The 13,559-nt window shown below is 47.6% G+C and overlaps 1 protein-coding gene across 1 annotated transcript; it reads right to left on the bottom strand.

Annotated features, from left to right (window-relative positions):
* Positions 1-9,518: 9,518 nt before the first annotated feature.
* Positions 9,519-11,177, bottom strand: LOC124648076 (aspartic proteinase NANA, chloroplast-like). The gene has a single exon (XM_047187899.1). The coding sequence runs from the start codon at positions 11,175-11,177 to the stop codon at positions 9,519-9,521; it is 1,659 nt and encodes a 552-aa protein (XP_047043855.1).
* Between the last annotated feature and the right edge of the window lie 2,382 nt (positions 11,178-13,559).

Here is a 13,559-nt window from a genome sequence, read left to right as displayed (position 1 = left end):
GCGAAGAGGCGCAGATTCTTCGCGCCGTCGAGCTCTCCCTCCAGGCGGCGCAGCAGGGGCGGCGGAGGACGCGCGGCGGGAGCGGAACCGTCTGGCCACCGCCGAACGCAAGGAGAGGAGGCGCGCGCAGGAGGAGCTGCGGCGTAGGGGAGGCGACGACGGGGCGGGGCCGTCGAACGCACCGCCGGGCGGTCAGTAGTCTAGGTTTAGATGAAATCTAGCCGTTTTTCATTCAAACTTTGTAATATATAATCAAAATTAAATGAAAACCTTTATTTTCGTGCACCAGTATTCATTTGGGGGAGGCGTTTGGGGGACGCGGCTGGGGAGTGACGTCCCCCAAAGGCGGCACGAACAAAACATGTCCCCCAAAAGCTCAATCCGACGCGGTTTGGAGGACGCTCTGGGGGACGCGACTGGAGATGCTCTAAATCCAGTAAAGAAATAAAGCTTTCTTTCGAAACGAAATATGCCTTAAGAATTGACTAAATGTACTCGTTCCTTTCCATATTACTAGTTGGTATTAATTTGGATGTATCACTATAGGAAACGTAATCTTTGTTGTGTACAAAATATAATCGGCGAAGAGCAAAAAATACTCATCCAAGACTTTGATGTGTAGGGTCCGTTTGGTTGGAAGCATTGAAAGGGATGGGATGGATGGTCCAGGTTTTGGAGGATGGGATCGTCCTTAGTTCGCGTTTTGTGTTTTGTTTGGTTTCAAGACATGAAGTGGATGGATGGTATCCGTTTAGCTTACAATGCTTAGTACCAACGGGTTAACAGGCTTTTAATTACAACTAGTAAAATGCCCGTACGTTGCTACGGGAAGACAAATGTCCCTAAATTGAACGAAAAATTGGTTCAAAGACAAACATCATGTTGTCAATCTTGGAATAAGATGGAGCAAATCTTGGAATAAAACAGATCAATGGAGCAGAGCGGCGGCATCAAGGCGGGCGAATGGAAACAAAGTCATGTTGTCGCATGAGTCTTATCTTTTTTCGAATTTACGTTTGAGACATGCGAAGATTCCTCGCTATGTGAATCATTCCATTGTGAGCCAACAACATCTTGAAAATATACGAGCCAGTCAGATACTTACTAAAATATGTAATGAATAAGGATTATCAAGGATAATAAGTAAATCATTTTGAAAAATATTCTGTGAGACACCAACTTAATTATTTAAGTGAATTTTGTAACCATATACACAAAATAAAGATCTTATTTAAATGTTAGTACAAATCCATAATTCAAGGTAAAGATCATACAAAGAATTTTACACATGGCATTGCACCATGTCCTGTCATAAAGCAAATATATTTCAAGTTTAGTAAATAGCTACATAGAGATTGTAGTGCCACGGAAAGAAGAAAATAAAATCAAACTGCTACGGAAAGAAGAAAATGAAATTATAGTGCATATAGGTAGTGCAATATTACTTTTGAAAAATGGACGCTGCGAACGCAATGAAGTGGAGACTTCGATGTCCTCCTTGTACTTCCACTATAGCACAAATGCAGCAAAATGTTCTCTGATGTTCTCTCAAAGTAGTGCAGCTGAACATTAAAGAAAAATGGCAACAATTCCCATAAACGCTTCCTTCTCAATCGGAAGTCAGAACATTAAGTGCCAATTTTAGTGGACATGCTTCCATGTGAAGTCAATGGATTACAAAAAAAAAAGCAAGGGTATTTCAAACTTAACAGTTCCTCACAGCATATATAGACATACTAATGGATCTCCATGCATACCAATGTATGTTGTTTAGCGGACAAAAAAAAAGTAACTGCACCTTGTTGCCTTAGTGGAACTATGCACAAACCCTGGTTTAGTTCTCAGTTTGATTCAAGGCATGAAACAATAGCTAGTTTATTCTTCAAAACAATAGCTACACATGAAACACACCAACATCAAAGATGACTGGCGAAGATCAAATTACAGCCAATCCAGATCCTAATGCTAAATTATCGCACGTATAAACTTTTTTATGATCGTGTTCTAAGCATATCCTTGGCTCTATGGCAGCATGAGTCACATGTAAATGAACCCAGTAGCACCTGAAAGACTCAGGAGCAAGGGCACACTGCCGGCATAAGCTTATAGGTTCGGCACATCACGCGCAAGGAGCACCAAAATTGTGAGGGCAATCACCATGACATCAACGTAAATCTGCTCCGAGGCTGGTAGCTGATCCAGCTTGGCCTGGCAAACAACATATAGAATGGTATGATCAGGAAGTATGAGTGAAGGGAACAAAATGCTACACAAAGTATCAGTGCAAGAACACCTCGAAATGATCTAATATATTGATTAGACTCCAAAGTTCTTAAAATTACATAATTAATGTGTAACATTAGATGAATCTTGTGAAAGAGAAAACCCCTCGTGAACTTCATAGTTTCATTTGTACATCTTATAGTGGATAATGTGTTTATAAACTTTGATCCATTCACAAGCAAACTATAAAAATTGTAGTACAAATAAGTAAATATTTCGTGTAGAACATCTAAGGTGCATCCCTAACTAATTATCACAGAAAAAGCCAGTGAAGCTCCTCAAAATGAGAACCTCCAAATTCTCAAAGCCTCAGAACATGAATCGTAATACTTTGCATGAAGATCGATGTGACTGAACTTGTTGATTACATGTAAATGGAAGATATAAAGTAAGGCATCGTTCTATCTTTTATAATGACAATGTACTAACATGAATTTTGATATGATATTTGCATATTAGAATTAGTTGTTTGACATTTAATAAAGTCGTATTAATTCCTCAGTTAGAGAAAACATGCATGAATGGATAATATGAAACTATTTAAAGAATTTCAGTGCAATTGACATTATAAAAACACTTAGAAATTGGTGAAACATCACTTTTCTCTAATGCTTAATCTGAAGAAATGAATCCCGCAATCTTTATGAGAAAAAACTTCTCATTTAACCTGCTAGCCAGGAACAACATAGTTGAATTTTATGTGATGCCAACGGTAAAAGGCAAGAATGCAAAATTAAAACTTTAGTTGAGTGACTTTTACATACACCAATACAAAACAGGGATATACTATGTTTGGAATAATCAAACTCCTTGTTTGCCTTTTTAGAAAGAAATTGGTAAATTTATTGTAAATAGTTCTCATGTGCAGTTCAACTGTAAAATACTGCACCTGAAAATGACCTAGTTGGGTCGTCCTGGAGCAGGACAAAAAAAAAATCAGGAATTACTTCCCCAAAAGCAAATCAACGAATTCCCAATGGTTCAGTATAAAAATCTGAAAGAATAAGGAGAAAAAACTGGATAATTTCATAAGAGATTCCATTTTTTGTGCATTACAGCAAACACAAATAATACAAAAAATAAGAGAAGAGGTATACAAACCCACTACGATACTTGAACAAGCAAAAACAAAAGATGAAGGGATTCATTGTTTCACGTCTAACCTTTTATTAAGCTTGTCATTTCATCCAAATTGTAGATGTCCGAGTGACCCTATACCTGCAACAGCAGGAATATATATACAATATTCAGTGGGCATAAATAGTAACAGATGCTCTTGTTTTAAGTAATATCAACATTATGAATACGTAAGAGTCAGCTCCTCCTTGTTGCGGCCGTCCACTGCCAGCTCAAGGCCAACCCGGTCTTCCGCTCCAACCTCTTGCATGCTCATCTTTGTCTGACTACCAAAAACTATGTATGCAGCCATCAATACAAAACATGACTTATGAGCAATACAAGAAAAATCTTATTCTCTAATCACCTTATCAAGACTAAAAAAAATCTATTTGTGATGGCATGATTCTTCCTGAACATGTGCATATACACAAAAACCACTGCTCGATAGCTGTACTACACAGAGCAGGAAAGCAGATGAGGAGAACCAAAAACCTTACCAAACCGAAGTCGAGGAATAGTCGAAGCCGCGCTTGTTTCACCAACAGTCAATTTGTGCCGTAGTTGAGATAGCCACGATGGAACAGAGTACATGAATTTGATATCTAGGAACACATAAGGTATATTTGCTTCAGAGATAAGATGCACTTTGCATTGAAATGCAAAAAAGTTCAACCTCCTAAATAGTGCACCATAAGGATCCAATAATTCCAAATTGTTTACTACATCGAGGAACAAATCATAAGCTCACTTCTTTTGTGTTCCGACTTATGTTGTTGTTGCTCCTGCCCCTTCTTCTCCATTGATCGATCATCTGGCAGTGAGAGATAGAATTACTTGAGAAACAGTTAAGGCAATGGAGCAAGTGGCAACCAGAATCAGAAAGATAAATAGAAATATTACCAACAGGAGTAGTCATAGCCTACGCACTATATGTCCCATCATTTTGACCATCTTCAAATAATTCCATGAAGTACTGGAACGAAATGATCCACCTGGTCATCATATTTGGTGCCCTACTGAAAACAGATAAATTCAGATACAATATCACTTTTCATTTTGTTTCCAAAAATGGAAGTGTTCTAGGTCGGATGGACAGGAGCCTTGAAGATCTACTCAAGTGGCACGGTCGTATTTGAAATGGCAGTTCAGCACCTTGATATATCGTTGCAGTCCACCTGTCAGTTTCCTCGAGTTTTTGCTCTGTATTTTAGTTTAAAATGAATGTTCTTCGGTGCATATGCAGATATTGAGAAGACCATGTAAAATAATCCTAATTAACCATAGGTAGAATATTTCCAGTAGGCAATTTGGAAGCCTAGAACACTAATACTGCTGCAAGCTACAAACCAAAATATATGTCAAATGACTATCTTGAGAAAACCATTTGCACAAATAATATGCCTGAAGAAATGAAACAGTTAATTGCTGCAAAACCATGTTCAAGAAAGGAAGCTTTGATAGAAGAAATCATGATTGCTTTCTCGTTCCATGTCTCACAGTGGCCGGAGATTCGGCTCAGGCCGTGGAAGCCGGAGTTCGTAGTGCGGCCGCCGTGTGCTTCTCGCGGTGGTTATGGCCGCCGCCGCCAAAACCAGATCGGTCCCAGGTAGCTCGGATTCGAGCCTGGCACAGTTAGGTAAGTCGTCGCATAGTTTTTCCGGCGCCGCGTCCATCGGATCTGGGATGGAGATGGTGGCGCTGGCCGTCGTGCTTCTTACGGCGAGATGCAGAAGAAATCAAGAATCCACGGCGGGATGGGGGCACCATGTGAGCTCGATGCGTACAGGATTGGAGCCGTGGAGGATCTCTCATAGGCCGGCTTCATCCTAGTTGCTTATTTGGCTCCATGCCATCTGCGTATGGAGCCGCCATGGTCGGCCGGCCGTTCGTTAATGGCCGCCTGCGCAGTCATGCCGCTAGGGTTCGTGGAGGCGCGAATGGGCATGATGGAGCCCATCTGGGTGGGCCGGTGGAGGTGGGGCGGTGCCAAAGGCGAGGGATGGAATATCAGCAACATCGAGCTCGAGGTGGCGGCGGCAGCCGTTGAGAGCGAAGGAGGGAGGGGCGGCGACTTCGCGAGCTGTTTCCTGTTTCCGGACGGGCCCACTTGTCGGCGCTAATATTTGTCCGTGAGGTGCGACGAAGGGAGACGGACCACCTTCTTGTCTGACTTTTTAGATAGGAGAGATTAGCTTAACAGAAAGTGGGAAACAATGTGAGGAGCGCACGGATTCAACAGCCATCTACTGGGAAGAACGCGCGCAGGGAGCGGCGGCCAGCGACGCCGGTCTAGATGGCTACCGGTCTTGGACGGCGGCCGCGAGGTTGAGGCGATGACGTGGCGAGCGGCGGCCGGCGACGCCGGTCCATGTGGCTGCCGATCTTGGACGGCGGTCGCGAGGTTGAGGTGGGCGAGGTTGAGGCGGCGGCCCGAGGAGCGGCGGCCGGAGATGTTGGTCTAGGTGGCTGTCGATCTTGGACGGCGGTCGCGAGCGCAGGTTGAGGCGGGCGAGCTTGAGGCGGCGGCCCGAGGAGCGGCGGCCCGGCGAGCAGAGGCCTGCCCCGACGAGTGGCAGCCGAACTTGGACGAGGTGGTCGCACGGCGACGAAATCGAGCGAGGAATGACGGAGAGGAGAAGAGGAATTAGGAGTTGGTCCACGGATTAGAAAAACATGGATGGAGAGGTCCGGCCAATTCTAAGGGATCACTTGGTTCAGCATATTTAGGGTATATTCTCTTGAGTGGATGGTACCATCCCTCACAGTTCATAACCAAACACATATAAAAAGGGAACCATCCCATCCCATCTCTCATTTGGTTTGGAACCAAACGCACGCTAATAGGATCTCTAGATCCACTATGTGGTATTAAGACTGGATCATGTGATCCCTCTATGTAAGATAATTATGTGTTGTAATAAATGATGTTCTGTGATATCAATCTATTATGTCTCGCAAAAACAATATTCCTGGGATTGCGATGTACGGCATAATAGGCATCTGGACTTAAAAATCCGGGTGTTGACAGCGGTTGCGGCTCGCGAAGAAGCTGCCCTGACTAGGGCGAAAGATCTTGACATCCGCGCCATTCGACTGGATTCCGACCGCACCCAATTCCAGGCGGAACGCGACTCCCTTCGGTCAACACTAGCTGTGGCTGAGGGCTAAGAGAAGAAGCTGAAGGAGGTCTCTGCCTCCATTTGCACCGCACAAGGCGAGGTTGCCTCGTTCAAAGAATCCCTGGCTAGCCTGCAGATTGAGCTTGACATTGCGGCGAAGCTGTGGCAGACGCGGGCTGACCAAATGCGCTCTGTCAATGCCCAAAGGTCCGAGGAGCTGGGTGTGTTGGCAGCTGGCGTGGAATCTCTGTTCCTGCGTCTCGGTCTGACCCCGGTTCCAGCCCTCGTGGTGCCAGAAGATGACGATGGTGGGGCTCTGGTCACATACCTCCGCCTAATGTTCGCCACCTTCGGGGCGGATGGAGCCTTTGATCAGCGACATGATTGCAAACGACAGTGTCAGCCTTGTGCGCTCTGCAGGGCGCCACATCTTCTATCACCTCTAGCGGCTCGGGATCTCCGTTTGACTTCTAGGAGCTCGTGAGGAGTGCACCGAAGGCCGAGAATCTGGTGAAGACGGATGGCGGAACCGCGATGGAGGAGAAAATCCAACAGGGCGTGACGTTGCTGCTTGAAAGGTACCGGCGCCAAGGCGATGCCAAGCCTTCCCCGAGCCTTCTCCCGAGTCTTCAGGTATAGCCACCGACGAGGAGGGCGAGACCAAGGGTGATGACTCGACGGAGGACACCACCTCTCTAGGAGAAACTCGTCGGGACGATGCCATCTCACTGCCGCACGCCTAGCTGCTCCGATGCCTGCCGAGTGGCCTTCATCTTATTTTTAAGTCCTTGTTGTAAGACTTTGAACCCAAACCAGGTGGTCTGTTTAGCTCGTACTTTGCCTACGAGGCAGGTGTAGAACTTTAACTTGTTTCTTGTGAATGATTTCTATGTCTTCTTGTTGGTTCTTCGTAGAAGCGAACGTAAGCTTGACACGTAGGCATTCGTCCTGTGCGCGGATTTTTGTTAACCCCTCGAGGAGGTGGCCATAAGACTTGACGCACAGGGTTCCACGTGACTGGCATGTGTTGGGGGTGTCATGTATGCATGTTCTTGTTGGTTCCTCGAGGAGGTAACTGTAAGACTTTACATGTAGTCTCTGACCGTGACTCCTTGTTGGTCCCTCGAGGAGACGACCGTAAGGTTTGCACGCGAGGGGGTGTCCTATATGCCTGTTCTTGTTGGTTCCTTGAGGAGGTAACCGTAAGACTTTACATGTAGGCTCTGAACGTGACACCTTGTTGGTCCCTCGGAGAGGCGACCGTAAGGTTTGCAGGCGAGGGGTGTCCTGTATGCGTTCTCTTGATGGTTCCTCGGGTAGGTGACCATAAGATTCACATGTAGGCTCTGATGTGTCTCCTTGTAGGTCCCTCGGCGAGGTGACTGCAAGGTTTGCACATGTATAAGAGTCGTCCTATCAGTGGCTTCTGTTGGCTCCTCGAGGAGGTAACCGTAGACCTGCGCCTTAGGCTCTTTTGCTTCTCCTTACTGGTCCCTCGGGGAGGTAACCGAAGGGTTATGCGCGTTTTGCGTCTCCTTAATGTTTCCCCGGGGAGGTAACCGAATGGTTCTGCGCGTTTCTTTGCTCGTGCGATGTGTTCCTCGAGTGTCTTGATGTGCGAGGAAATCAGATACCAAGTGACTTGGTGAGGTGGCTAGAAGATAGGCGTCAAAAAAGGATCCGTAGTGAGCATATGCAACGATACAATGTAAGTCTATGCTTAGTACATGTTTCATACATTATCTTGTGCTTATTTCTGCTACTTGTGACTATCTGATATCGACAATGCTTAATACATGTTTGCATACTTAATCATTTAACTATTTTTGCAATATTATCATAATGCAGTTGTAATAAAGCAATGCTCATTAGAAGAGAGGCCCCAAAAAAGTTCTGACCTTTCTTCCGATGCATCATCTCATAGCGGTCAATCTAGGCCATTCCTTTCAAATAATAAATATCTCAATGCTCTACTGCATGAAAGACATGATGTTGCTACTCCAAGATCTGTATCTGAAATGTTGAAAAAAAAATACGCGGGATTCAATCAAGGTGATTGCCAAATACGAGCGTGTTATTGATGATGCTAATACAAGCCCTCCATAATTATATGTAATTTTTTTATTTGGACACAGTAATTGCCTTGTAATTTTCCTTATTTTTTTATTTGCTTAAATGAATTGGACACAATGCTACAATGTGAAACACTAAGTGGGTTGTCCCATTTAGGTTTTGACTAATCATCCTGAGAAATTAGGCCCAGCCCACTTACCTAATTGACCAGTCCAATTGTATAGTTGACCGGTCAAACTAAGTTAGCTGGCCCAGCCCGCAAACTAAATGGATTGGCCTGCTTAAGGCATGACAGGCCTTGTTTGGGTCTACCATCTACCACGGCGTTTCAGCCGGTAACGGCATTACCCGACAGTTAACGGTGTTTGCCACGTGTCAGTTTGCTTGTCCTATTTGCTTAGCATGAGACATTGTAGTAATGATATTATTTGGTCTATGTTAACAAAAAAAACTCAAATCTGTTCTTTGATTTGGTCTATATGGCAATGTAGCTAGTAATGATATTATTTTTAATTGGATGCATACGGTTAGTCATCTCTCTTGCACATGATCCACAAAGCTATGAAGTTGATCCATACGTGGCCCTTCCTTCACCTGGTGGAACAATGGGCGTCCATGGACTTTGGGTGCAAGCGGTGGGGATAGCGATCGAATAATAGAATCACACAATGCTATATGGATGGTTCATGTTTGTTTTCGTATGCTGATTTTTGTGTCCACTCTTTGTTATCCGTCATTTGTGATACTCTGAACTGAAACATTGAAATAAAAATGGTTGGGTCATCCACTGATGCAGTATCCGGGTTTATTGCCCTCTCCAATGAGTTTGCTCAGAAATGAAAGCCAAGCTAGTATGGTTTACAGATGAATGATACTAGTACTATAATTAATAGTTGTGATGAATGATACATACAATGAGTCTCATTAATTTTTAGCGGTTGGAGAAGAAGGATTAGTACTAGGAAGAGGAGGAAGGTTATGGTTGAGGCACTTGTCCTTCTTGAACCGGAGCACCTCTTTATAGTGATCAATCTCCCAGATGTGCTCTTGCATCTGCACGTTGCCCATGAGTGATGGCCCCAACGGACTCCGCCGGAACGCTACGCAGACCACCCCTGGCACCACCTCCGGCACCACCACCCCCTTTGCCCCTGGATCCAGCCTCCCACCGCCCTCGTACTCAATCACGAATTTGGGTATCGTCACGTTGTTGGCCGGATCCACGCCATCGCCGGTGAAGGTCCATCGGTAGCAGTGCTCAAAACCATCGATTTTCTCCTTCTTCAGATGGTCTAGGTGCCTGGTGATCGCCCTTGTGACCGCTCCATACGCCGGCTCAACGAGCGCCGTGAGGGATGTGCCGGTGTCGATGTTGAGGCCGCCGCCCTTGCCGTCATGGATCCAAACCTCAGGAGGGATGTCGAGGCGCTTCCCATTGATTAATAAGGCGGTGACATGTATGCCGAAGGCCGGGATGAGTGGGTTGTAGATGAGCCTGGTCTCGCAGGCACCCGTGGACATGGCCGGGTTGGGGCCGAAGGTGAGGTAGCTGGAAGAGTTGCCGGAGCTGAGCGTTGGGAGGAGGCAGAAGGAGAAGCGGCCCTTGAAGTGACCACCGGCGACGGTACCGAAGGACACGTCCTGGTTTCCCAGGGTGAGTACGCCATCATGCATGGCTACGGCCCCGCCGGCCTCGTATGTGGAGCAGCCCAGCACCAGTCCCGGTAGTCTAGCCATCCGGCCGCTGGACACCGCCACGGTGGCTGTCTCGCTGCCGTAGATGCCTCGGGCGATTGTTCCGTCCTCTGTTACCGTGTCGTAGGTGCACGACTCGTTGCGGTTGGGTGTCAAACATGTGTTGTGCGGAAACAAGCCACAGCTGTCCGCCTGCGAGCACCGGTAGCGCCGCCATGACTTGGACCGCGCCGGGCGGTACCAGTGCTTCACGTACTTCACCTTCTCCGGCGTGATGTTAACGGGGTCTGAAGTCTCCAAGGACATGGTCTTGGTGGTGGCCTTTTGCACGGTCGGCTTGGGGGGTCTCCGACGGCCCCTGTGGCGTCGGTGGCCATGGAGCCGGCAGTTGAGCCAGGTCAAGTCGTTGGCAGTGTCAAGCGCCATGTTGTACGGCAACGCGGGCGTGCCAAAGAGCACCGTGACGAGGTACATTCCGACGTCCCGGATGGTCAAGGCGCTCTGCATCGGCATCTCGAACATGGACGTGCTCGACATCAGCTCTGTCATGTCAGTTGCCGATGTCGACATCAGCTTTGGCGCCGGGTTGAGGTTGAGTTCCTCTTCCGAATTCGACGTCGATGAGGCCAGTTGTCTCCTCCTAGTGCCCTTGGCCATCTGCCTATTCCTGGCCATGTCCTTGGCCTCCATGGCGCGGTAGTGTTCTCGCCGCTCCTCCGGGGACTCCGGCACCACCGGCGGGGTCATCGGGAAGTGGCAGCTGCTGCCCTCCTCCAACACCTCCACGTCGACGACCTCATCATCGGGATATGCGCCGTAGATGGGGAGGACAGCGACGAGGAGGAGCAACACGGCGGCAGCGACCACAACATAACAATTGCTATGCATCTCCGGTGGTCCACGCCCCTCATAATAATTCATTAATCTCATTTAATATGAGCTAGCTAAGCATGCATGCCCACCATTGTCATGCCCCTTGTCCTTGTGATTGCTCCATTTTAGTGCTATGAAGGTGATTGGACGTGAGGTCACCACGGTTTTGTTTCCAGCTTTTGCTTTTGGTCGAGTGGCCACGACCCCTTCAGCTATATTAAGCTTCTCCCCCACCTAAATTTAGCTGCGCCACATAATCGACTTCCCCTGTCGTCACTTCCATTTTCCCACATGTATGTAACAAATTATCTTTTCACACTCTCTCATCTGCATGCAGGCAACAATGTAGACTTATATCAAAAGGGAGCAAGTCTCGGCCTATCACTACAGGAAAATGGCACTGTGCCGACGGTGTGGACCTATGCCGACGGCCAAAGGTCGGGGCCGTCGGCGTAGTCCACAGACGCCGAAGGCTGTCGAAGCACCGTCGGCATACCTTCACCGTCGGCATAGCTCCAACTATGCCGAGGGTCACCGTCGGCACCACTTAACCGTCGGCATAGCTACAGGTACGCTGACGGTCACCGTCGCCGCAGCTTCCGCCGTCGGGCTTCCACGCGCGTTTGCGTGTGCAGTCAGCTCGCCGTTTGGTCCCAGAGCTACGCCGACGGTTTAACCGTCGGCATAGCTACTGCCGTTAAGGTCCGTCCTAGCCGAGCAACTCCAAGATATGCCGACGGTTATACCGTCGGCATAGGGTCAGCTTCTTTTTATTTTGCACAGTTCTGGCTAGTTCAAGGGTTTGGTTTTTGTTAGTAATTTTTGTATGCATGATACTTAATGGAACTTTTTGCTTGGTTTTATTTTATATGTACTTAGTAATGTTTGCATGCACGATTACTTTATATGTTGTTTTACCCTGAGCACTAGAGTTAATCTAGAGATATGGTTTAACTAGTGCACATAATTTTATGTGACCTAGTACCTACAAAAGGCCATTTGGTCAACTATATATCATTAATTGGAGACCGGTCAAAGGGGTTGATCTACAGGGCTCCCGGATTAGGGTTTAGTCTACCGGGGGAATATTGAGGTAGGATGGCCTAATTATTGGTACTACATATTCTTATGGCCTAATTATCTTGAAAAACCCTTCACGAACAGGGCTATCACGTCCGGAGTTCTATGGCTTTTAGGGGAAATGAGTAGGAAACGGCCCGTTGCACCACATAGTTTGTCGGAACGAGGCCATATTTGGCACGTGCGTGGGCCTTAGGATGGGAAGCAAGGCCCCGGTCGCGGATTTCCAATCCGACCCACGGGCGATGGTGTTTCCATTTTCGGGTGCGAGATGGCCTTTTTTTGTGAAGCAGCCTACATGGCGCGCATTTTAGTACTCGCGGGAGACCTTCGCGCAGTGGTAGGATACGTCCTACGCATCACCTATCACATGCCATATGCGCGCGGTAGCCATCTGGGAATCCCTCCCGCTTCCTGCGGTGTCCCGCCGAATCCGTTGGAAACTGACCGGATTTGAACTGGGGCCACACTTTCCTTCGCTCAATAAATTCCGGGAAAAATGGTTTTAGGTCTACGACGCGTCATTTTATGTGCTAAATTTTTTCCGTTTAGCGCGTTGGCGGACGGGTGCACCCGCGCGTCCGGTACGGCCATACCGCATGTCCCCACGGCCCCGTTTTGCACGGTTGGCAAAGTAAACGAAGCCACAAAATCACGCGGAGCCGCGTGGCGTCATTTTATGTGTCCTAGTAACCACTGCAAAAGACGGAACTGGGATACGGCAATTATCTTGAAAAACTCTTCACGAACAGTGGCTATCACGTCCGGAGTTCTATGGCTTTTAGGGGAAATGAGTAGGAAACGGCCCGTTGCACCACATAGTTTGTCGGAACGAGGCCATATTTGGCACGTGCGTGGGCCTTAGGATGGGAAGCAAGGCCCCGGTCGCGGATTTCCAATCTGACCCACGGGCGATGGTGTTTCCATTTTCGGGGTGCGAGATGGCCTTTTTTTTGTGAAGCAGCTACATGGCGCGCATTTTAGTACTGCGGGAGACCTTCGCGCAGTGGTAGGATACGTCCTACGCACCACCTATCACATGCCATATGCGCGCGGTAGCCATCTGGGAATCCCTCCCGCTTCCCGCGGTGTCCCGCCGAATCCGCCGGAAACCGACCGGATTTGAACCGGGGCCACACTTTCCTTCGCTCAATAAATTCCGGGAAAAATGGTTTTAGGTCTACGACGCGTCATTTTATGTGCTAAATGTTTTCCGTTTAGCGCGTTGGCGGACGGGTGCACCCGCGCGCCCGGTACGGCCATACCGCATGTCCCGACGGCCCCGTTTTGCACAGCTTGGCAAAGTAAACGAAGCCA

This window comes from Lolium rigidum, chromosome 4, assembly GCF_022539505.1.
Source record: "Lolium rigidum isolate FL_2022 chromosome 4, APGP_CSIRO_Lrig_0.1, whole genome shotgun sequence".
Taxonomy (NCBI): Eukaryota; Viridiplantae; Streptophyta; class Magnoliopsida; order Poales; family Poaceae; genus Lolium; species Lolium rigidum.
The sequence above is the reverse complement of the archived record's forward strand: the minus strand, read 5'-3'. Positions and strand labels throughout refer to the sequence as shown.